This window comes from Garra rufa, chromosome 5 (genome assembly GCF_049309525.1).
Source record: "Garra rufa chromosome 5, GarRuf1.0, whole genome shotgun sequence".
Classification (NCBI taxonomy): domain Eukaryota; kingdom Metazoa; phylum Chordata; class Actinopteri; order Cypriniformes; family Cyprinidae; genus Garra; species Garra rufa.
The window spans coordinates 18,054,941-18,080,696 of record NC_133365.1 but is presented as its reverse complement, the minus strand read 5'-3'; the positions used below and the strand labels follow the sequence as shown (position 1 = coordinate 18,080,696).

At 36.4% G+C, this 25,756-nt stretch overlaps 2 protein-coding genes across 3 annotated transcripts; one reads left to right on the top strand and one right to left on the bottom strand.

Moving 5' to 3' along the window:
* Positions 1 to 699: 699 nt before the first annotated feature.
* Positions 700 to 19,345, bottom strand: hnrnpul1l (heterogeneous nuclear ribonucleoprotein U-like 1 like). Its single transcript, XM_073839425.1, has 16 exons — positions 19,235 to 19,345; positions 18,571 to 18,823; positions 14,136 to 14,549; positions 13,039 to 13,219; positions 12,844 to 12,917; positions 11,160 to 11,299; positions 10,977 to 11,076; positions 10,706 to 10,818; positions 10,286 to 10,552; positions 9,814 to 9,936; positions 6,819 to 6,947; positions 5,375 to 5,543; positions 4,392 to 4,658; positions 2,172 to 2,350; positions 1,881 to 2,072; positions 700 to 1,724 (listed from the first exon to the last, which is right to left on the bottom strand). Exons 2-16 carry the CDS (start codon positions 18,779 to 18,781, stop codon positions 1,593 to 1,595), a joined length of 2,691 nt encoding a protein of 896 aa, XP_073695526.1. The 5' UTR covers positions 18,782 to 18,823; positions 19,235 to 19,345; the 3' UTR covers positions 700 to 1,592.
* Positions 19,346 to 20,717: 1,372 nt separating this feature from the next.
* On the top strand, positions 20,718 to 23,724 carry LOC141335526 (protein FAM98B). Of its 2 annotated transcripts, XM_073841019.1 has the most exons (8): positions 20,718 to 20,833; positions 20,931 to 21,037; positions 21,129 to 21,251; positions 21,343 to 21,599; positions 21,676 to 21,756; positions 22,817 to 22,933; positions 23,018 to 23,161; positions 23,278 to 23,724. In XM_073841019.1, the coding sequence occupies exons 1-8, from the start codon at positions 20,790 to 20,792 to the stop codon at positions 23,434 to 23,436; spliced, it is 1,032 nt and encodes a 343-aa protein (XP_073697120.1). In that variant the 5' UTR covers positions 20,718 to 20,789; the 3' UTR covers positions 23,437 to 23,724. The 2 variants fall into 2 exon arrangements, with proteins under 2 accessions (XP_073697120.1, XP_073697121.1); XM_073841020.1 differs by lacking the exon at positions 22,817 to 22,933.
* Positions 23,725 to 25,756: the final 2,032 nt, after the last annotated feature.

Below are 25,756 nucleotides of genomic sequence, written 5' to 3'. Positions count from 1 at the left end.
TACAATTTTTTGATCATCTGATCCTCTTTCACCTAATATATTTACTTTAAGTTTCCCTATATTTTCAAATAATATTTGGAACAATTTGGAAGTAATACAAAAAAATCTTTAAGTAAAGTCCAACTAGTTAGAATACATTTGATGGAAAAACATGGCATGCCCCCTTGGAGGCGTTTTTACCCCACAGACCACGTTTGGGGGGAAAAAATCACTCTGAAAATAATTATATTTTATATTATATTAACACATACTACAGGCCCTATTGTTCTCATGTCATTTATAACTGTGAGGTTTTACAAAAAAAAAAAAAAGGGTTAAACACTTTTTTTCTTACTGCTAAAAATTAGATAATTTACTGTAAAAACAATCAGGGTGAATACTTCTACATCACTCTTGTCTATGAAGTTGTAACATCAACAAAGTATCTGTAGTGGTAATTTTACTTAAACAGTTGGGGGTGTTTCCCCCCACTCTACCATATCTTATATTTTCAGATTTTTATCTTGTTTTGAATACCAGTAAAATGTAAAGGGTTGTCCACTAGTTCCCACATGTGCTTAATGCTAATCGTTTACTGCTGCTAAACATTAAGCCTTTCTTACAGAACTTAATTTCACATTTTTAAGAAAGGTTCAATGCAGAATTAGGGTTGTTTCAGATTTCACGTTCCTCATTTAAACAAGAACACAGACCACAGGATGGTTCTTCTGATTATATTCTCAAATACAAAATAATGTGTTTTGATTTGACACAAAACCAAATGCAGATACTGCTTTACAGACAAGACACAAGGTAAAAACATATCCACACAAGGAACTAGTTCGGATCATTACTAATCTGCAACATGGGAATAGATGTGCATCAGACCAATCAGAATCATTTTAAAAATGCTATATAAAAAGGAAAAAATGATAACCTTCACAGGCTTGAGACATCAGAAAAGTGTTATTCAAGAATTAGGTTATTAAAATTTCCAATATGATGTACCTAGACAAAAGTGTTACATGGTCTTACATCGATGTGTACATACAGGCATATGATCATATACAGAACAATACCCATAACCATCTACCGCAAAATGTGGTTCTTTAATCTTACAAGATAAAAAAAAAATAAAATCAGTGGTAAAACTATTGGAACACAGAAACACCTTGCCTCACTCTCTTGCTCTATACATCAGATGTAAGTCTAAGCGTGCAAAGCTTTCTCCAAAAAATTCTCCTGCTCAATTTTGAAACATTCAAGCACATCATAGTGTGTGAGCTGTTCGCAGCGGACTAAATCACACATTACTAAATTCAAATGTCCAACCTCTCATCTACAAGAACACAAAGGGGAAAAAAGATCTAGCTGTATGTAAACAAATATTTAGCAGAAGAGCAAAAAAAGGGATACTTGTCACCAAAACTCAAACAGAGCAATGGAGGGCCACACAAACGTGGTTACCTTTAAGGTTGGCATAAATAGGGAGAGAATAAACGTTTACAGAGAGCAGGCAAAAAAAGGGTAAGACTGGGTAAGAGAAGGAGCACAAAAAAAGGCATGAGGAATGCTGCTTAGGGAATAGGCCGTCTGAATCGGCTGCGATGCTACTACTGTGTTCCCTGGGCGCCCTGGCTGCCTTGAGTGCCTTGCTGGTTGTAGTTGCCGTAATTGCCGTATTGGTTATAGTACTGGTTCCACTGGCTCTGGTTCTGGTAGTACTGCTGCCACTGCTGAGCATACTGTGGGGGGAAGCAAAGTACAATGTATAAAAATACATGCGCATGCATTCAAGAGAAAGGGGCAAAAATGCCCCTGTATCATTACTAAACTAAATCTCTCTCTAATACCAGCCAAAGTGCAAACGTGTATGCAGTTTCTTCCACAGACTATCTCACCTGCTGGTACTGTTGATTGTAGCTCTGCTGCTGCTGCTGCTGCTGCTGGTTGTAGGTCTGTCCCGTGGGCGCTGGAGTTTGACTGTAGCTCTGGCTGTATCCTGGGTATTGACTGTAGTTGCCATAGTTGTACCCTGGGTTGTAGTTGCTCTGGCTGTAGCCCTGGTTGTAGCCTTGACTGTAAGTCTGAGGCTACAAAAAATGAGAAAATAAGATGCAAGCGATGACTACAATTCCTGTTGGTTTTAAAAGCTGACGGTTGGATAAGATAAGCCAGCCCTGTCTTAATACCTGTGATTGGCTGTAGCCTCCAGACGATCCAGAGCCACTCTTGTTGTAGGAGCCCTGGCGGTTGTGGTTGTAACTGCCTCCAGACTGCTGGTTGCGGCTGTATCCACCACGGCCTCCTGAGCCTCCATCCCTGTAGTTATTTCCCCAGCGATTCTGGTTGTAGCCTCCACGGTTGTATCCTAATAAATTAGTTGAGTGATTATCAACAACTTTTATAAAAAATGTATAGTAATCTTAGGGGTGTGCGATATGATGATTGATCGTGGACTATTACAATGTCTTCACAATCTGCTTTTGAATAAATATTGTAGTATCGTGCTACAGTGTGCCTTCTTCTCAATATACTGTACAACACAACATACATTTATTCACGGGACACTGCACTTATTCGTATTTGCAATTACAAAAGTACATTATTCGCATGTGCTAATACTGTCAAAAATATGTAAGGATTACAAATAAACAGTTATGTCTAAAGTAAAAAGTAAACAGTTGAAAGAAAAACGGATGTGCACCTGTATTAGATGCGTGCAGCTCTTAAAGTGGCAGAACTAAACATGCTGCCAATTGTCATTAAAGGGGCTATATGTAACTTTTTCCCCAAAATAAATGTAACAATAGCCTTTTTATTTGACCATTTATGACTCAAACATCTGATGAGCATACTGACACCTTGTCAGCTCACAGTGGGTGCACCTATAAGCCTGTATCCTATTTTTCCTATTTTCTGTCGGGTCGGATTTTTTACGCGCTGTCTGCGGATGTGACGTCAAGCGCGTTCATGTTAAACGTTTCAGATCACTCTGCCACCACCGCTAGACATATATATTGCAAACAAACTTAGTTTCTCAAACAACATATGTATTTGACTGTTCTTACCTCTGTAAACATAATGTTGACTTCTTTGCAGCGGATGACTTGTGAAGTGAGTACGTATGAGCGCACGCTGCGAGAGCGAGCAGAAAGGAAGAGCAGTTCCGGTTTTTGGCCACAGGTGTCAGTCGTGAGTTTAAATTTCAGAAAGTTACACATAGCCCCTTTAAAGGGACAATTCACCCAATAAATTTAGTCACTCACATGTTGTCCCAAATCTCTATTCATTTTTTTTCCTGTGCCGAACACGAAAGAAAAAGATATTTTGAAGAATGTGGATAACAGTAGCACTTTGATAGTGGGAAAAAATAAATAAAATACTATGGAAGTACTATTTGGTTACCCACATTATTTAAAAATAAGATTTGAATGAATTTTAATAGTTTACTTCACTTTAACTTTAAAGAGTCAATGTATAATTTGTGTATATAGTGTTTTTTTATATTTGTTAATAATGCTTCTGACAAATATGGTTACTGTACCTGAATATTAGAGCATTGTTTTTTATTTGTATATTATGTGTATTTGTAACATGTAGCCTATCTTTGTTCTTATTTTTTAATAACAAAGATAAAATAATGACAACGATTTTTACGTTCGCTCACTTTGGCCTAAATATCTGCCATTCTTTTTATTTTATATTTTGTTACCTTGGGGTTTTGATTTTAAAATAAGGGAATTTAGTTTGGCTGTACCCCTCAGACAACTTGTAAAACAGTACAACCAACATGACAAAGAATTGTGATAATTCTGTTTTGAATGCGCAATCATTTTACTTTCACTTTTGTGATCACGTGATTCCCTTCAGTGGCTCGCCTTATTTTATTAGAACATAACCGCCTTTTTGAGTACAGACACAAACCCATCCCCACACTTAACAACTCCAGCACAACCTGGAACATAACATTTATTCCCGTGATCTGCCATTTTCGCTATTGTCCTTGCTTTTTTTTTCTTCTTCACAACAGTCTAGCTGCAGAACTTCTGATGATTGGGCTATGCAAATGTTGGGGGCGTAACTATTAACGATTGTGACTCTTACGTAATAGTCTGTGTTATGTTGGAATTGGCCTATTTTTCAGTGGTCTTTAGCAAACACCAGATTTATATGAGGAGGAAGCAACAATGGTGTTTGAGACTCATGGTATGTCATGTCCATGTACAGAACTGTTATTACTTAACTATGCCAAGGTAAATACAGTTTTTAATGTATTTGTAACATCATAAATGTCTTAACTGTCACTTTTTAATATGTGTTCTAATCAAATAAATGAATGAATAAATAAATAATTAATTTGCTGTCCACAAACTTGTCAAACACAAATTTAGCAAAATCAGGACTCTCACCTCCTCGGTAGCCTCCACCTCCGGAGCCACCCCGGTTCTGGTAGCCGCCTCTACCGCCCTGAGGTCCACCGCGATTGTCATAGCGCTGGAAGTTACTACGGCCGCGGAAACCACCCTGGCGGTTATCGAAACGCTTCTCTGGGGGAGGGCCGGCTTTGCGGCCTTCTTCGTTGTACTGCTTGATGAGAGCGTCGGCTTCTTCCCGCTGAAGCTCTACGAAAGCCACATCGTCCAGGAACTCGCCGACTTCGGGCAGCACAAAGTTTGCTGCGGGAGCAGAGGCACGCAATGAGGGACAGAACACCGCGCCGGCGAAAAGACAAAGAGAATCATTATCAGCACCATACAATGGTGACAGCAAAAATACAGGGGAGGGGACAGAAAAAGGGGAGACAGAGAGAGTAAAAGAGAGAGAACTAGAGCATGTGGTAATAAAGTTAACATGCTCTAGGACAAACGTTGCCTTAGCGGTGTAAGAAAACACTTGTCCCAGAGTAGGAATATGAGGACAATGTAGGGGGGAGGGATCGTAGGGAATGAAAATTAAACTAAAAACAGTTGCCAGAAAAAGAGTGTTATGATAAAAGGTGTCCCTGCAAATTAGGAAGTACCTAGCTGAGGACAGCTGTCCAAAAATTTGTTCAACATTTAATAATACAGCCAATACAAACTGCTCGCTTGCTGAGGTGAATTGGAGAGCCAGAGCCAATTGCAGCAATCCTTATCCTCAATCCTGATTAACTGAGCTGGTTTGCAGTGGTGAAGAATGGCATGAGAGACAATGCAAGAAAATGTGGTTAACAGGGCAGGGAGAGATGGAAAAAAGGTGAGAGGAGCTCTTTTATCTGGCAAAAAGGTTTAACAGAAGGAGGGACGGGTGGGTTCTTCCAAGTCTTAAAATAAAGAAACAAACAAAAAAACAGCAAAAGCAGATCTGGTGTGTAGTTTTGAACATTTGTTTTGGTTATCCGTGGCATTCCTACCTTTCATTTCTAACACAGCATGATCGGGAACATCCTTCCCTTCCTCATCAGTTCGCTTTAACGTTCGCTCTTTTAAATCCTCATCCGTGGGACAAATTACAATAGCCTTGCGTTGAAAACCTTCAAAAGGACGCATTTTTCGTCTCTGGGCTGATCCATAAACATTTGTCTAGCAATGGTGACAAGAAAGAAGTAGAAGCTGTTTATTATTTGCTTTTGTTACGGCTTTGCGTTCCGTAGGAGGGGAATTGGATTCCTGCAACGATGAAAGTGAGAGAGTTTTTTTTTCATGTCTATAGTTACTGCTCTGGAATGACTAGCGGTTGTCTCTCACAACCCCAACTGACTTACCGTGAATTGGGACGAGGCCAACGCATGGGAGTTTGTAAATGACTGACATTGTATAGGGGACCCTTTCTGCTTCCCTCAAACTAGCAGTTTTAACAGAAACCGTTCTCTTATGAAGCGTACGTTTCAGAGAACTGGTATAGTGTCTCAGTGTACTTCAAAAGATCCAAGTTACAAGAAATTACATGGCATTAAATTCTAGTGTTTTCTCTTAAATTAATCAAACTGTTGATCATGCTCAAAATGCTAAATCAATTACTTCCAAACGTCAATGACTGATGTGATTTTACCATATTTACTGCAAGGAACTCAACGTCTAAAGTATGTAAATAACCCTCACTTCTGCATTTTAATGTCATGCACTGCCTGGGTCCCCTTCCTTACCTTCACTTACCCGTTGTTCAAAAGACCAGCGTGCCCGACACGGACAAACATTTAGTACCTACCCGTTTATACTCACGGACTCCTTAGGAACCCATTAGCATGTCCTTTGACCTTACCTACCTTACAACCTCTGGAACTGTCCACCTATAAACTTCAAGCAGGTTAGTTTTTCCACTTACCTGCCATTAATTTTTAAACACAACATTCAAGTAAAGTTCCAAGTTTATCTAATGAAAAGTTCTCGTTTTCTTTACAGTTACAATAGCAACAGAAGGCGTTTTCTTACTCACCAGGCAGTGATTACTTGTTTTTCAACATCTTACTAATGGACTACTTGTACAGTGTGGCAAAGATCTCTTTACAACAAGGCAATGCATAAAGTCAAAAATATTCATTGCAACATACTATACTGCATTCTTTCTTCTGCTCGTTTTTTTTTTTTTTTTTTTACGTTTAAGCAAAACAAAACAAATCATAAGTCAGCAACATGTTCAGGACAAAGAAATAAGGACTGGAAAAAAAAAACAAGTCTTCAGGAGCACAATAGGCTAACCAATTCTTTGAACTAGGCTACAGAGAGAGCAGAAGTGCATTAATGAACATGTGCATCAGTGAGCAGCAGTGAATGTGTTTTTTTGGGGGGAGGGTTGAGAAGGAAGGGGAAGGGTTTTAGCTGTGAGGACAGCGCAGAAGGCGGCGAGTACAGCAGTACCTGATCCAGGATGTAGTTGCGCTTCTTGCGGGCAGCAATCTGGATGAGTCTGTTGAGACACTGCGTGGCCTGCTGAATAAGGATGTCCCAGCGTCCGGCATAGTTGCGCTGGCGGCGAAGTCCCATGACCTGATTGAAATGGAACAATATATAGTGTTTAAACTCAAATCATATTTGAAACCACCAATGAAATCTGACAACAACTGCCTCATAATTGTTTCTTTTGCTTAAATAGCATTAAAAAAGGCTTATTTTTCAGGCTAGAGCAGCCAATCCATGCGCAGTCCTGAGCGCAAGTTTGCAAACGCTGCCCTTTTCTATAGGAACCGGAGCTTCTAACTGCAGCGACGCAATGACTTTACTAATCACCAATTGGCTCTTTAATTCAGAAGGTAGTGTACCGTCTTCCTATATATTAAGTCTTTGACTCAAATCGATACACTGGAGGGTGGCCTGAACAACTAGTTGAGTTATTGGTCTTTAACAGGGGTGGGCAACTCTGGCCTTCAAGTTCCACAGTACTGCAGAGTAGGGGTGTGCGATATGTATCATCTATGATAATATCAACTGTTTAAATGATTCGCGGTTTTACATTAATCAGGTATACAAAACACACCCAGAGAGTGCATGCATAAACTATGGGATGTAGGTTAAAATACTGCGCCAGCACATTTAGAGTTCACACAGTTCACACACTGTGTGACAGTCTATTAAAACACATTTAGGGCTCGAAATTAACTTTTTACTTGGTAGCACTGGTGCTCCCATCTTCAAAAAGTTAGAAACACCAAAAAAGTTTTAGGAGCACCTAATTTCTTTTTAGTAATGCGCCGATCTTGATTCTTCATGGTCGATTCTGATTGCAGATGTTTAATGGGCTAATTCTGAAAGCCTTTTTTATATATTTATTTACAGCCATTTAAATTAGAGGCAACCACTGCATTTTTAAACAATCTACAGTATAAACAACAAAAAATTAACAACACTTTTTTCTTAGTCGTGTAGACAATAAATGCAGGAATCATCAAAGTAGGCTACTCTTTCAATATTCAAAGTGCAAATAGAGATCGAATTTTTCAAGCATGATACAGAGCTATAGACACTACACAACTTATTATAGCCCACATACCAATAACAGCCTAGATATTTTATGTAGCCTAATTTGCGTGCATTGGGGAGTCGCTCTCTAAATGTGGGGTATTAAAATTGCTTTTGAATGCGTGTGCGTGTTTGACTTTTGGTTTCGTTTTAACGACAGCGCCAAACTCTCAGCAGCACTGAGTGTCCATTCTACAATACAAGATATTATTTTAACAAAAACATTTTAAATTGGGAGGACACCAACGGGATTTTGAAAAGTGTGTCCCGAGTGGAAATTACACCCGTGTGAGTGGAACTCTGCCGCTGAGTTATCATCTGATGTGAATGTATGCCGCGTTGTACAGTTTATTGAGACGGAGGTGGCAGAATTGTATCTGACAGAATGTACGCTGTAGCACGAAATACAGTTGATTTCTTCAAAAGCAGATTGTGGAGACCTTTTAATTGTTTACAATCAAAAGAGAGAACGGTGAACCTGTCACTGTATCAGCTCACAGCAGTCTGTGCAGTAGTTAGGCTAGCGAATGTTTTGTAAAGAAATTAAACCAAGTTGCAACACAACAATTTCTCGCACTCGCACTGCTCCCAAATATAATTTGAGGTTGCGCAGATTAAATTTTGGGAGCATATGCGACCAAAACGGCCGCAATTTCGAGCCCTGACATTTAGAATTCCCCCAAAATACAAGATAAGGAGAAAAATATGTCCCGGTATTGCAAATTGATATTAATTTTTTAATATTAACTGACTTGCATTTTAGACACAAGTTCCAGTTTTTGCTCATGCAGTCATTTGCCGCCACTTACTGATGATTTTAGGTTTTCCCCCCACAAAATCATTTCAAACATCACTATTGAACATTTTTAAAACATTGAAATAATTTATGCATTTGTAACTGCATTCATGTCCTGCATTGAACAGTCTGTGTAAATGCATCTAAGGGTGTATTCACACTTGTAATTTAGTTCGTTTGGTTCATTTGGTCCGGACCAAAATGGAAAATTATACATTTGGTCCTGGTCCTCTATGCGTTTAAACTGACATTTTTGACAGTGATACATTCACAACCTGATTGGTGGAGTTGAATCACGTATATTTCAAAATCCAAACAAAAGGAAAAGGTGCGTTCTACTTAAAACGGTGCTGGGGTGTATGACATCAAAGTATCCATTCACTGATCTGTCTGCTCATCGGCCCTTTAAGTCAAATACATGCAATGCCGTCTGCTGGATTGTCTGCTCATTGTTGCGTGCATATGATTTTATTTTTTTTACCACCTGCAAACTCACAAAAAGCTCATAAAAGGTCTCGGTCGGATGGCAGTGTTCACACTTACTCAAATGAACCACATTAACAGAGCAATGCAACAGAGTTTGTTTTAATCAAACCAAGCATGACAAGTGTGAGCACACCCCAAATACCACTTCAGATGCAGATTCTGTGCCACCTCTGCATTGCAAACACAAATTTTGTTAATATTGATTTCATTTTCTTGGTAGCTACAGTGTCTCTACAGTGTCTTACCATTTAAATTGATTGATTAAATGTAAGAATGACACATATGATGCTGCATACATTTAATTAGGTTAGAAAAAAGACCTTATAAAAGGTAAAAATGCCCATAAAAAGTCAATTTAAACTTAAAACTGGGAAAAGTATTTTTCTGTTACTGCTGCAAACCAATCACTAGACCTCGACTTAAGATTTTTCTGGTTGACAAGTAGTCATTCATTTTAAGCATTAGTCAACTATTAGTCGCACGTTTATCAATAAACCATATAAATAATAATGAGCCTTTAATTGCCTGCATAGCCTAAAAACATTGAGTGCCAAAGTTGCCCATGCTGTGCCAAAGACATGTATATGGTTGTAGCTGCCATAATAGCAGCCCTACCTTCATCTTATCCATGATAGCATTTGTTCCCAGGATGTTGTACTTCTTTTCAGGGTTCTCTTTAGCATGTTTTATGGCCCATGTGGTTTTTCCACTACCAGGCAGACCAACCATCATCAGGATCTGAGAAGAAAACATTTTACCACATAGGCATCACAAATATCTTCTGTTCACTGATCATGTACATGTCTTTTAAAGGTAAACATCTGGTATACTGTTTACTGTTATATATTAAACATTATAATGCTACAATTACAGAGCTGGCTAATATAAATTAGGTCTTGTTGACAAGAATGAATTGTCCAGTCTTTCTACATTTTGTTTAGCACAATACAATTATCAATTATTAGTCTTCATGGAATTGTTATAGATGCATAAATTTCAGCCACAGCTGAAAATTTGATAACACTTTTATTATCAAAGGATACTACAATACATTATGATTATTATTCTTAAAATTTTCACATCAAACCTCGCATTCAGATTTATTGGTGGGTCCCAGTGTCCCTCTGACTCTCTCCTCCAGGTGAATATCCTGAATGAAGGTAAAGCCTTCCGGCTGAGGGAAAAAGGGCTCCTCTCTCTGTCCGAAGTTGAATTCCACTGCACAGTTCTTCACCAACACATGTGGGTAAAGAGCACGCCCGGCCAATTCCTCTCGAGAGACATGGAAACATGGGCCCAGTGACTTGCCATTCTTGGAGAATCCCATTTCTACTTCCTCACTGCTTTCAAAGTCCTTTGGAAAAAACAATCCGAGTGGAAAAAAAGAAAAGCAATATGGTTAATAATAGTCTCTGAGCTCATATTAAGATACTAGTATTATGTATAGGTAATATATTAAGTATTATGTGTAATTTAATCTAGAAGTATGAGAGAAAAACAAAATTACAATATAGCAGCCGATGATATCGTTTTCACTGAACTTTTCCCCATAGTCCTCAAATTTACAGCTGGCGGATTTCTTGCCAGTTCCTCCATAGCCGAAAGAGTAGGGTTCTTCACCTGTAACATGAAGGTAGGAGCTGTTAAACTACAATGTTAATGTAGCATAGAACACAAACCTCACACTTTCCAAGCTTTTTGATTAATTTTACTAAAGAAAAACACATCAGGTGTCAGAAAAGCCTTAAAGCAGGGTTATTTTAAGTCTGGTCATTTACCAAGTTGAGTGTTGCATGTATCCAGGGACCATCCGATTCTCACCACATGAGGGTCAGGCTCAGAGGAAGGAAGGTGCTTGACTGAAATTTCCTCATTTATCTAAACAAGGAAAAGGACAATAAGATCTCTGTGCCCTTAGACAATCAAGCATGGCTTCAGACGCTAAATAGCATCTATGTTACCTTCATTTCAAAGCACACACGTCCTTTGGTAACACCATAAGTGGCTCGAGCACCTGCCCACAGGTAGGCAAAACCCTCAATGGTTAGAGGATAACCACTGTATCTGTCACGAGCCACCTTGAAGTGCAGGTCACAGTTATCTAGAGACAAACAAACAAGAAGCAAATCTGTAATGTGAATAATTACATACATTTACATCACGGACATCCTTAATCTCAAAAATCTTCATTTTGCTCTGTCGGTTTTGTTAAGTGTTCCTTTGTTGGGACAAACACTGTGAACATGCTGTGTGGTATTAGAGCATTTAATGAGAATGAGTAGGAGTACATAAGCGCAGCATCAGTATTGGTGGATCCCTAATGAAAATGCAGCACTCCAAATTGGGGTGTAATGGAAAATTTAGGTATGGCACATGTGGAACACTATTTCAAAATCTGAGTTCATGCCTAGGATGGAACAATATTGTTTATACTGATATATTTTGATGTTGTGTACACATCTGAAAAATAATGGTAGCTGCTACATTTGAGCTGCTGCCAAATATGTGCACAATCCAAGTTGTCTTAAAGGATTAGCTCACTTCCAATACAAAAATGACAGATAATTTTCTCACATTTAAGGAATTATCTCCACATAGTGGACTTAGATGGTGCCTGCGAGTTAGAACTTCCAAAATGCAGTTTAAATGCAACTTTAAAGGGCTCAAACTATCCCAGCTGAGGAAGAAGGGTCTTATCTAGACAAAAAAATCTGTTATTTTCTAAAAACAAAATTACAATTTATATATTTTTAACCTCAAATGCTCGTCTTGCGTACTCTGTGCACACTGGTTCGATACAGTTAGAGTAGGTTAAAAAACTCCTCTCTCATTTTCTTCTCCAACTTCAAAATCGTCCTACATCACTGCAGAAGTACCGACCGAATGTTTACAAAGTGAACGTGCAAAGGTCAAAGGTCCTTCACCAAAAATGGTAAAACAGTGACATATGTTTTTCGACATACCCTAACTGAGTTCATAGAGTACCCATGCACATGGCAGAGCTAGACAAGAAGAGCATTTGAGTTTAAAAAGTGTATAAATTGTAATTTTTTTTTTTTAGAAAATAACCGATCGTTTTACTTTTAGAGCCCCTTTAAGCTGCATTAAACCTGCATTTTGGAAGTTCAAACTCATGGGCACCATAGAAGTCCACTATATGGAGAAAATTCCTGAAATGTTTTCCCTCAAAAACAATTTGTTTACGACTGAAGAAAGAAAGACATGATCTTGGATGACAGGAGAGGTGAGTAAATTATCTGTAATTTTTTGTTCTGGAAGTGAACTAATCCTTTAAACATGTAACATACTGTTCAATGCGTTCAATGAGTTGCGTTTTCCTCAACACACAATTTACATCTGATGGTTCTATTCTTACTTCTAAACGTTACAAATTCACTAAAGTATTTCCATTTTGCATAAATGATTGTCCTTGCAGAAAACAAGTTTATGTTTAACTTTGCAGACTTTTATAAACAAGTGCCAGCACACACATTCAAACCTAATAGATTAAATTTTTTTCCCACTGCTGTACCAAAAACACTGAATCGTGACTTTAGAACCCTAGAATGTGCTGAACCATTTAGGTGTACCATTACACCCCTTCTGCAAAACCAAACAGCTTCATCACTCCTTGAATATACTCACAGGTGTCAATGACCACAAGCTTATCATCAATGTCTTCCTCCTCTTCTTCAGCTGGGGGCTGTGGTGACCTACCCCTATAAAAACCAATGCAAAAGAAAACTATGAGATTTAAAAAAAACTAAAATGGACCAGTTTAAATTGATTCAAAGTTTTAGTTTAATTTGTATAAAGTAAATGCAAGGAAACTTAACTTACCTCCTTTCCTCACGATGTTCATAGTAACCGTATCCTCGACTCTCATCATATGACCTCTTGCGACTGTATGATGAGTATCTATCATCCTCTGATTTGGCCTGTGCATCCCAGTCACTGCCCTGCTCAGCCTGCGGTGGAACATCCTCATCGGCCTTATACTCAGTCTTCACCTCAAGGCTCCCTGAAAACATTTGGATAAATACATCATAAGCTACATCAAATATATTTATGATAATAGACTGCAACACTCAAAGTTCTAGAAGTAACTCATTTATATTCTCTGCAATTTTTAACAATAACTGATAAACCTGTTGTGAGCTCTGAAGTTGTTAATCTATTGTATATGGTTTATTTGAAGACATCATATTAAATCACAGTTCACATTAATTCAACTTATTTTTAAAACGATTCAGTTTAATAGCAGAATTCTTTGGGAAAAACTACATTACCCATGACACTCTACAGAAAATCCCACCAATCAGACAGTTGCAGCACATAAAGCCCACCAGACGAGTTCTTTAGTTCCGCCCATTCCTATGTGCCACTGCGAATAATTAAACTAAGCTGGTCTCCCTACGCTATTGCATATTGCTTTTAGCATTAAACTAGCACAAAATGCTCTTGTTCAAGTTGGACTGTGTGTGGTTAGTTAATATTATGCTGAAGAAAACAAGAAAAAATTGTTTTCATAAAGCTGATTCTGTAATTCCCCCCCAAAAAAGACCTTTGTTCGTGTTCGGAGCACAACTTAAGATATTATTGATGAAATCTGTGAGCTTTCTGAGTCCTACCACTTTCAAGGTTCAAAATGGTACCAAGAACATCATCAAAATAGTCCATGTGACAGTGGTTCAACCATAATTTTATTAAGGTTTGTGAATACTTTCATTGGACTTTGAACGTGATAGAACCCTTGCTGTCTATGGAGGGTCAGAGAACAGAGGATTTCATCAAAATATCTTAATTTGTCTTCCAAAGATGAACGAACCCTTTACGGGTTTGGAACAACATGAGGGTGAGTAATTAATGACAGATTTATTTTCTATATATTTTTATTCTTGGTTACACAATCCTTTTAAACACTTGACCAGACTTACCAGAGTCTCCCTGCTGGCTGCGCTGACTTGAGTCTCCTTCTGGGGTCTGCCTTGACGCTGGCTCGTCAAACTTCTGTTCCCCCTGTGGCTCTGCATGTGAAGGAGTCTCCTCATACTCCTGCTTCACCTTATCCTGATTATTCTGCCGCCTGGCTGGCTCCTCAGTGTATGGCTTCTTGGCCTCAGGCTCCTGGAATTCATCCTGGTCATAGTGCTCTGTCATCTGCCCTGGCGCGTCTGATGAATAATCACTTGTTCCAAAACCAGGTATGGGGGTCTCAGTGCTGTCCTCGTTGCCTTCGTTACTATCAGCTCCCTGATCATCAAATCCACCCTGGTAGAGGTCTGTGCTGTTTCCATCATCAAACTGTGCCTTGGCCTCTTCTCCAAAATCTTGCTCTCCGGCTGCAAATTCTGTGTTAAATTAAGCAAAATTAAAATATTTTGTTCCATTAATGTCTATAACAAATTTCCATGACTTTTCCAGTCATTTGTGATTACTATAAATATATATTTTTTGAAAGATAAAATAGTCACAAAGAGCAATTCCAAAACAACGACAAACAGAGTATAACTAAAAAAATACATGCATTTTCTGAAGAAATTTACATAACATATCCATGGCTTATTGGAGATTTTATTAATATTCTAATTCAAAAGCGATTTTTTTCCTTTCTTTTTCTCTCTTTTTTTTTTTAAAGATACACTACCAGTCAAAAGCTTTTGAACAGTAAGATTTTTAATGCTTTTAAAGAAGTCTCTTCTGCTCACCAAGACTGCATTTATTTAATTCAAAATACAGCAAAAGTAACAATGTGAAATATTTTACCGTTTAAAATAACTGCTTACTATTTGAATATATTTAAAATTTTGATTTATTCCTGTGATCAAAGCCACATTTTCAGCACCAGTACTCTTTCAGTGTCACATGATCCTTCAGAAATCATTCTAATATGCCGATTAGCTGTTCAAGAAACATTTTTTTTCAAGAAACATCCTTTTTAGCAATATTTAAAACAGCTGAGTAAACACTATACCATTCAAAAGTTTTTTTGGAGGGAAAGAAATTATAGAAATTAATACTTTTCCTTAGCAAGGATGCTTTAAATTAATAAAATGTGATGATAATAACATTTATAATGTTACAAAAGATTTATATTTCAGACAAATTGTGTTCATCTGACCTTTTTTTTCAACATAATAATAAATGTTTAATAATAAACGTAATAAATCAGAATATTAGAATGATTTCTGAAGGATCATGAGACTGGAGTAATGATACTTAAAAGGCAGCTTTGAAATCACTAGAATAAATTACATCTGAACACATATTCAAATAGAAATATTGGTAGTGTGACATCTCAGGAAATCACAAATACTAGAGGTCGACCGATATTGGTTTTTACCGATACCGATAGCTAGGTTGGACCACACTGGCCGATACCGATTAATTAACCGATAGTTTTTGAAAATGGATACTGAACAGCATTAAAAATAGTGATCTACTATTTTTTTTATACTAAACCATACTTTGTAAATGAATAAAAATATTATTTATTATATATTGATAATTAAAGTTATTTCATAGTTCATTAATGTTAACAAAATATCAGTAAATGTTGAAATTAACACACTCTAACCAGGAACAACATTTCTATTCTACAGCTTTCATTAATCTTAGTTGATGTTACAAATGGACTCATTGTCATCTTTACATTTTAACAATATGTAAAATTGCAGGTTCTATGCTTTTTGTTTATATTTGCCATCTTAAAATTATGATTCAATTTAATTACGATTTTTAATATTAACTAAATATAACCATGCGTCACATTCTCAGTTTTCAATGCACATGGCACCATTTTCATATACATTTTATATAAAATTTATTTTGTGCAAAATTTACTTTATTTATTTTTTTTATTATATAAGCAGGCTACTTTAAAAAAAAAAAAAACATTTACTTATTTAAAATAAGCGTTCTTTAAGAGTCGGCAAGTTTACAGAAAATAGTTATTGTTTTTTCTTTTTCGTTTGATTATTACTGATGAGATCACAGACAGTCGCTGCTTTAACCGGCTGCATTCAAACGAATGCACAGATTTATTTCGATGTATCAGATGTTTTGTCCTGCTCTGAAAACATAACTGACTGTGTGTACATCGAAAGTATTCGAAAATCCATGTGCATTTAACCTCATCTGCAAACAAGCTTTTTAAGACGAACAGACACAAAGAGAAAGTGAAAGTCTGTCAGTGCGCGAGTTTAGTGCATCTAGTAGGCTACTGCATTACAAACGGCAGAAATGAAGGCATATCTAAAGTCAAACACTGCGATTGAAAACTCACATTGTCAAACAATGCACACGTAGCTCACAGTGCAAATTCTGTGTAACGAAGCCTGCTGCGTTTCTGGCGCGCACACGTGCCATGTGCGGGAAAAACACAAGCTCAACCGGACAAAAGTGCAGTGCTGTGTTGCGCGGACAACTCGCAGGTATCTCTCTCTCACACACACACAAGACGCGTCGCGTGTAGTTCAAGCAGAAATCTAAAACAGTTTATTTAATCACCAAACGGGCAAATGTTTACCTCCAGAAAGATAAAAAAACAGCAAAGGTTAGTCTAGACAGATTAAACGGAAAGAGAAAGTGCGATCTATATCGTTAATTGCAGCCATTTCAGAAACAATTTATTTTCTGTTTTACATTTGTTTAAATATTATTTGTTTGTGTTTTGTTTCAGTTTAATATATTAATTACGAAAGAAGTTTGTGTTATTTGTAAATGTCGGACGTGGTATGAATTGGACGAAAATACGCCGGGAGAATTGGAGAGGGTCAGACACAATTTTTGACCACTTCGTACGTTTTTATTTGTGGAAAATCCCTCCTTAAACGAATTTCGTTTTGTATAATTTTTATCTTAATTTTTCATATACATTTTTGTTAATCAGTTATTAAAATCAAATAAGAACAGGAAAATGGCATTGTGAAATAAAGTGCGTAACAAGATGCAAGCCTATGCTTTAGTTTAAGGGGCTGAAGAAAAGGCTAAAACATAAATTATAGTTCTATATGAAGCATACAGACATTAGCGCTACAGAAATACAAATATTTTGCTGAAATGCACAATACTCAATCTTCCAGCCCAGGGTCAAGTCTTTATGAACATTAACAATGATTTTGGAAAGATATGATGTAATGTAAAACTATGGCGCGCTGTGACTCGGCAGGATTCTGTCGGCTGAATGAACACAGTTTGTTTTCCCATGTCAGGTCTTTAAATCTACAACTTTGCTGGCTAAAAATATGACTATAAATCAATACAAATATATGGTAAGAATCCTGACATTAAACATTGGTCTGTGGCTTAACCTCTACTCTAAGACAGTGGAGCATGAGCGCTTCAGCAAAGAACGCAACTCGGAAAAACTATCGGCAAGGGTTTTTGCCGATAACCAATAGTTCGGCCAATCAACTATCGGTGCCGATTAATCGGCAAAACCGATAGATCGGTCGACCTCTAACAAATACCTTTTTTGCATTAATATCAATGTTTTAATGGTTACACTTTATTTTCTGGCATTCTTTTTACAGTGTAATTACACAATTAGTTACTAAAAAAAAAAACTAAAAACATGTACTTTGTATATAATGTAAGATTAGAGTTAGTGTTAATTACTTATTACACACATATAGATTTTTTTTGTTGCATTATTGTCTTCGATAAGCCATTTGAAAGTGCTCAAAGATTGTTTTTATTATTAAATCATTTTAAGAATGCACACAAAAGCAATTTCAACAAAAAATACTTTTCCCAATATATCCATGACCTTTAAGATTCTATACCAGATTTATCCAGCTGTAAAATTCCCAAATTTTGAGTTTCCCCACAGACACACTAATGTTATTAGATGCCCCTTAATGTGACCCTGGACTACAATACCAGTCTTAAGCAGCATAAGTATATTTGTAGCAATAGCCAAAAATACATTGTATAGGTTGCATGAAGACATTTTGTAAATTTTCTACTGTAAATACATCAAAACCTAATTTTTGATTAGTAATATGCATTGCTAAGAACTTAATTTGGACAACTTTTAATTTTCTAAATATTTGGATTTTTTGATCTCTGCCAAATAATGTCCTATCCTAACAAACCATTCATCAATGAAAAACTTATTTATTCAGCCATCAGCCAATAAAAAAAAGACCCTTATGACTGGTTTTGTGGTCCAGAGTCACAAATGTCCTGAGATGAAAGTCCTGCATCAAGAAGGGGTCCCCCTATGGTGGTCTGACACGTTGCCAGGCGACCTTAATAAATAATCTCTCCTAATCTCTGTGAAGCACATCTCCATTCGCAACAACACAGCCTGGATTGCAGCTTCAGAATATAGCCAAATCAAAATATATACATCAAAACAGGTATTACCTTCCTCCTCATTGCCCTCTCCCGTTTCCCCGCCAGCCTCAAATTCTTGTTCCTGCTCGTCCGATGGCGCAGACCCAGCCGCCTCGGCCTCCAGTGCCGCCTGCAATCTGTCCGCCAGATCCGCCTTGAGCCCGCGAGTGTCCAGGCCTCGCCGCTGGAGCTCTTCTTTTAGCTCATTGACTTTGAGCTTTTTGACATTAAGCCCGCTCATGATTCATGCACCCCTACAGCAGTTTTTTTCCAAACTGTGCGCCTGTACAGTCAAAGTAAACACACGCGAGTCATTGATTGGTTACTGTACGCGCTCGGCGGATCATCTTCACACTGCTAAAATATTAGCCTGCAAGCTAACTGGCTGACTGAGACAGAGGTCTTTGCAGCTAAAAGACAATTTGACTTCATTCAGATAGGTATTTAAGCTTCAGTTAAATACAACAACATGCATAGAGCAAAAACCTTTCGTTTAAGTATCAAAACAATGCATTGGTGTGTTTCATTGTATCCACTGTCTGCACACTTAGCATTCGAGCGAGCTATGGAGTCAAGTAATTTGCGCGCAAAACCCACCCGCCTCACATGCACACTCTAAAATAATCAAATATTAGTTCAAATCACTAACTGAACATACATACAACCTCGTGTACGTAGAATGCAAAATATTTACCTTTATCTGTCAGTTTCCCCCTCAAGCAAATTGTCGTTACGATGGTTTCGAAGATGGAGGGTGACCGTAGTAGTTGCCCACTTCCTCCGCCTCACGACAATCTGCGCGCTCCCGATCCCTGTAGCTGATTGGCTAAAGCTGCTGTCTGTCAAACCCGCTGTAGCCAATCACATTCGTCATTCGCAGCCTTTTTAACGTTCATATAAAAACAGTGTAAACGTGTCAAAACAATCCGTAGATGTAGTTTAAAGTGCTGCTGTAATTTACAGAGAACCAGAGCAGAAAAGGCGCACTACCAGTCAAAAGTTTCTGAACATTAATTAGATTTTAAATGTTTTTTTTAAGTCTTTTCTGCCTACAAAGCCCGCATTTATTGGATCCAAAGTACAGCAAAACAGTACAATTTTGAAGTATTTTTACTATTTAAAATAACTGTTTTCCATTTGAATGAATTTTAAAATTTAATTTATTTCTGTGATTTCAAAGCATTCATCCTTCAGAGATCATATTTTCTCAAAAACATTTATTTTATTATGTTAAAAACAGCTGAGTAGTAGTATTTTCAGTTTTTTGATGAATAAAATAGATGAACAGAAATCTTTTGTAACATCATAAATGTCTTTATCATCACTTTTGATCAATTGCTAAATAAAAGTATTAATTTCTATAATTTCTTTCTCCCCAAAAAATAAATATACTGACTCCAAGCTTTTGAATGGTATATGGTATAATGTTACGAAAGCCTTTTATTTCAGATAAATGCTGCTCTTCTTTGGATCTTTCTATTCAAAAGAGAATCCGGAAGAAAATGTACTCAACTGTTTTAAATATTGATAATAATAATAATAATAATAATAATAATAATAATAATAATAATAATAATAATAATAAATGTTTCTCGAACAGATTTCATAACGATTATGTGACACTGAAGACTAGAGTAATGATGCTGAAAATTAGGTTTTGATCACAGGAATAAATTAAATTTTAAAACATTCAAAAAGAAAGCAGATATTTTTAAATAGTAAAAATATTGCACAATATTACTGCTTTTGCAGTATTTTGGATCAAACAAATGCAGACTTGGTGAGCAAAAGAGACTTATTTAAAAAAAACATTAAAAATCTGGTAGTGAATATAAATAAATGTTCAACCAAAATAAAGAAATTGAATTAAATATAATTTGTTTTTGTCCCAGTTAAAATAACCATGCCAAACATTCTTCCAAGTAAATAAAATTATGAATAATTACTCTATATCTTCACTCTCGATAATACAACTGTATTTCAATTATATAAATATAATGGAATATAAATGCGAATATCAATGCAGAAGAAGAAAATCAGTGTCTATCTTAAAGTTGTCTGTGCAATATTTGTGCATTATTGTGTTTTGGTAGAGCCAAAGGAATGTTTCGATCAATAGCGATCGATTAATCTTGTCTTGCAATCGGTTATCGTCAGAGCTTGACTACTACTGGCTTCTTGTTTACAACAGCCATGGATAGTGAACGAGGAAGTATAGAACTGACGACGTAAACTGCGTAATTTTTACAATGGAGAGAGATACTGGAGCAATCACTTTAATTAAATCTCTTGGGTGAGTAATGCTGAAATAAACAGCGATTTAGAAACATTGTTTTGTTTATGTCAAGGTTATTACATTTACAGCTGTTTTAATATTTATGTTTTAATAGGTATAAAAGCAAAGAGTGCCTGAAGAAATGTAAATGTGACGAATTACCTTGCCCTCTGCTCACCTGGTTGGTCTCAGAGCTAAGAGCAAGCTGTCCCGATATTCCAAGTAATTTAACCAAAACCAGTCCTACACAGAGTTAACACTCCTACATTCACTAACGAGTTTCCATTATGAAAACAATGTAACTGTGTTTCAGCACGGCATATTGGTGGTGCAGTTCTGGTCGGGGAGCTGAGGGAAGTACTAAAGGAGATGTCCTGTCCACAAAATGCACTTATATCAGAACCCCTTAGCCCACTTCTGCTGTTCAGAGTGACCGGTAAGGTAGGGAGGTGATAGATGATCTTAATCTGTGGATTTTTAGGATTTTATATGAAAAGCCACTGTACATATTTTTACTCAATTTACAGAGTATTTGGTGTCGGAGTTGGTATCAGCACATGTGCTGACGTATAAAGAGACCCATCCAGAAGATACAGAACAGAGTTGTGAGTCAAAGGGCAAAGAGCAAAGAAAAAGGGAAAGTCATAATAAAGATGAGCATCAGGAAATCAGTCCAGCACAAGATGATCAAATTAATTGGAAAGACGTAAATAAAGATCTTGCAGAACTGTTTCAGACTCTTGGCTTAGAAACATCTTCTCAAATAAGTGATGCCTGTGCAGAGGTAAGAAACATCACCAGTGAAGTTGTAGAGATTTTACATTTTTTGGTGATGTCTAACATGTGCGTCATTTACGCAGGTGAAGTTACGGATGTCATCACTTCCAGATGGTGAAGTGCCAGAAGCATTATTGAAATTCAGTCTGAACTCTGAGCAATGGGTATGTATTGTGCATATCCAAAAAAAAAAACTGGAGTTGTGTGGATTGCTGTGATGTTTTAATCAATTGTTTAAACATTCTAACGATTTTCAAGTAAAAAATAAAAATTTACTACTTGTCTGCTATTTCAATATTGTATGATGTAACAGTGAGCTGTCCTTTTGTTCTTTATACACTACCAGCATTTATTTGATCCAAAGTATAGCAAAAACAGTAAAATTTTGAAATATTTTTACTATTTAAGATAACTGTTTTCTATTTGAATATGTTTTAAAATGTAATTTATTCCTGTGATTTCAAAGCTGATTTTTTAGCATCATTACTCCAGTCACATGATCCTTCAGAAATCCTTCTAATATTCTGATTTGCTACTTAAAAAAAACACACATATTATTATGTTGAAAACAGCTGAGTTTATTTTTTTTCAGGCTTTTCTGAATAGAAAGTTCAGAAGAACATTTATCTGACATGGAAATCTTTTGTGACATTATAAATGTCTTTATCATTACTTTTGATCAATTTAAAGTGTCCTTACTAAATAAAAGTATTAATTTCTATCATTACTGACTCCAAGCTACAGTGGTAGAGTATAATGTTTAAAAAGCTTTTTAATTTAGATAAATGCTGATCTTTGAATCTTTTTATTCATCAAAGAATCCTGAAAAATGTACTCAACTGTTTTTTATTTTTGATAATAATAATAAAAATGTTTATTGAACAGCAATTCAGCATTAGTATGATTTCTAAAGGATCATGTGAAACTGAAAACTGGAGTAATGAATGATGCTGAAAATGAAGCTTTGATCACAGGAATAAATTACACTTTAAATGATATTCAAATAGAAAGCAGATATTTAGAAAAGTAAAAATATTTCAAAATTTATGCTGTAATTTGAATCAAATAAAAGCAGGTTTGGTGAGTAAAAGAGACTTAAAAAACATTACAAATCTTACTCTTCTAAAACGTTTGGCTGGTAGTGTATATTACAGAGTCACATTTACCTTTTTTAGAGCTCTATTCCAGAACAAATATTTTCACAATTATCTTTTTCACGCTTAGAAAAAGATTAATGATATCAGCAAAGCTCTCTGTAAGGATTATGAATGTCGGCGGCAAATGATGATCAAGCGTTTCCTTGTCACTCTACAATCCTTTACTTGGGGAGAGAGGGGAGAGGTACTTAGATTGTCTCTTTTGCAAATCTTCAAGCATGTATTGTAATATGTTTGACTGAGCAAATTCTCCCTATTATGTTTCAAGGAACGCAGTGCTTTACTTTCTTCCATGAAACCCTTTACACCTTTTCTTGAGTCCTCCGTCTCCATTGCTAAGCTGTTGGCGACCAGAGAGGACGAGTCTCGCATTAGGCCAGTTAAAGCCGGACCTTCAACAGCTGTTCACAAGGTGCCCTTTACCAAAGTTTTGTAACTTGAATTTAGTTTTTCGCATGGGTTGAGTGCATTTTCCAATATGCATAAGAAGATTTGAAAACAGTTTAAACACAACATTTGTTTCTGCAGGTACTGATGGGCAGTGTGCCAGACAGAGGGGGACGTCCAGGAGAAATCGAGCCACCGATGCCCAGCTTCACCGGTCGCCGTGAAGGAGGAGGTAGTCAACAGTATAGAAAGAGAAGACGAGAATTTTCAGGAAAGAAAAAGAAAAACAAACAGAATTAGATTTTTTTTTTTTTTTTGTGCTAGATTGGTAACTAGCACAACAGAACAAAATAGCTTTATGTTAAATATTTACCATTAAAATTATTAAACTATAATGATCATGGAATATGTTTAAAAAAATGAATTCTTATTTAATGTTTCAAATTGCTTAATGCACTATTTCATTTAATGAACAAAAATGTGATACATTCATTTCAATGAAATGTATAAATATGAATGGCTACAAGCTGTATTTACTTTGAACATCCAAAATCTATGATGATATTATTAAAGTCAATCATGTTTCTTTGAAACAACATTTTCTCTTTTAAGTCTCTTCTCCTTATTACATTTCCCCTAATAATATGCATTATTATGATGGGGGGTTTTTTTAATGCATTTTTAAGTACAGTGGCATACGAAAGTTTGGGAACCCCTTGCAGAATCTGTGTAAATGTGAATAATATTAACAAAATAAGAGAGATCATACAAAATGAATGTTATTTTTTATTTAGTACTGTCCTGAGTAAGATATTTTACATAAAAGATGTTTACATATAGTCCACAAGACAAAAAATAGCTGAAATTATAAAAATAACCCCCTTCAAAAGTTCTTAATACTGTGTGTGGTTACCTGGATGATCTATGATTGTATTTTTGTTTTGTGATGGTTGTTCATGAGTCCCTTGTTTGTTCTAAACCGTTAAACTGAGCACTGTTCTTCAGAAATATCCTCCAGGTCCTGCAGATTCTTCAGTTTTCCTGCATCTTTTGCCTATTTTAACCCTTTCCAACAGTGACTGTATGATTTTGAAATCCATCTTTTCACTCTGAGGAAAATTGAGGGACTCGAACACTATTGAAAAAGGTTAAAATATTCATTTATACTCCAGAAGGTAACACTATGCATTAAGATCTGAGGGCTGAAAACTTTTGAACAGGTTGAAGATGTCCACATTTTTCTTATTTAGTTTTTAAATATCATTTTCTTCCCTTTTTTCCCATTTACTACTGCCCTTCAGAAGCAACAGAAGATACTTGCATATTTCACGGAAGAAAAAATGAAGTACAATTACCTTGATCTTCAAATTCAAAATGTTTTCACCCCTGGCTCTTATTGCATCGTGTTTCCTTCTGGAGCATCAGTGAATGTTTAAACCTTTTTTAATAGTTGTGTTTGAGTCCCTCAACTGTTCTCAATGTGAAAAAATGGATGAAAGATAGATCATCCAAGTAACCACACACAGTATTAAGAACCAAGGGGTTATTTTAATAATTTCAGCTTTTTTGTCTTGTGGACTATATGTAAACATCTTTTATGAAATGTCTTACTCAGGACAGTACTAAATAAAAAATAATCTGTTTTGTAAGATCTTTCTTATTGTGTTAAAATTAGGGGTGGGCATAGATTAATTTTTTTAATCTAGATTAATCTAGATTAAATCTTGGAATTAATCTAGATTAAAATGGCTAATTTGAATTCTGCTGAAGGCAATTAGATGTACTTGTGTTTACTAACTAACTAACAATGAAATTATTTTTTCTACCTATTAGATTGTGTTTTTTTTAACGTCAACACCTACCCAGCCCATTACATGTTACACAGTACTTTTATTTTGACAGGTTGCCGTGACGTTTCTGTGTCATACAGTATGATATGATGCTAGTTTTCTCAAATGAAACGGTAAAAGTGACACTCACAGCAGTTTGGGAGATTAAGTTTATCTGTTCATGTGAGATTAAAAAAAAGCCAAAAATTACCGGGAGCGTCACGTGTGTTTCAGTATGAGTGTAGTAAAAGCTCGTCTCCGCCATGCATACATACAGCTAGGCAAACGGAACATTTCAGATTCATATTAAAACGGTCTTTTTGCATTTCAGTTTTCACATGCACTAGTCCATATCGCGATTTGAATTAAGTGACTGACCAACATTAGATTTATGAATCCAAAAAACGACGAATTTACGTGGCATTTCGCGCTATAGTAGATTCGGTTTTCATGAATGGAGGACGACGCGATCCTGTCTGTGTTTTGGCGGAGGAGACATAAACGCGTGACCATATTCGGTATACATCCGCGTTAAACTATCAAGGTGAAAGTCATCATAGCTTGCGTAGTTTAGACCCAGCTCCCAACCCAAATATGAGAATAGATTAACGGCGATATTTTTTTTATCGCACGATAAGAGTTTCGCGTTAACGCAGCACGTTAACGCCGATAACGGCCCACCACTAGTTAAAATTATTAAAATTTTTACAGATTCTGCAAGGGGTTCCCATACTTATTCCACTGCATTCCACTGTAGTTTTCAACATGGCATTTCAGACAGTGGCAGCAAT

Bases quoted from the DNA above. Each gene is read 5' to 3' on its own strand.
- hnrnpul1l (XM_073839425.1), bottom strand. From the start codon at position 18,781: ATGAGCGGGCTTAATGTCAAAAAGCTCAAAGTCAATGAGCTAAAAGAA. The intron at 4,659-5,374 runs GTAGGAATGCCA...CTGCTCCCGCAG, and splicing joins TGCTGTGTTAGAAATGAAAG to CAAACTTTGTGCTGCCCGAA. The intron at 1,725-1,880 runs GTGAGATAGTCT...TTCCCCCCACAG, and splicing joins ACAATCAACAGTACCAGCAG to TATGCTCAGCAGTGGCAGCA.
- LOC141335526 (XM_073841019.1), top strand. From the start codon at position 20,790: ATGGAGAGAGATACTGGAGCAATCACTTTAATTAAATCTCTTGG. The intron at 21,038-21,128 runs GTAATTTAACCA...ACTGTGTTTCAG, and splicing joins AAGCTGTCCCGATATTCCAA to CACGGCATATTGGTGGTGCA. The intron at 21,252-21,342 runs GTAAGGTAGGGA...CTCAATTTACAG, and splicing joins TCTGCTGTTCAGAGTGACCG to AGTATTTGGTGTCGGAGTTG.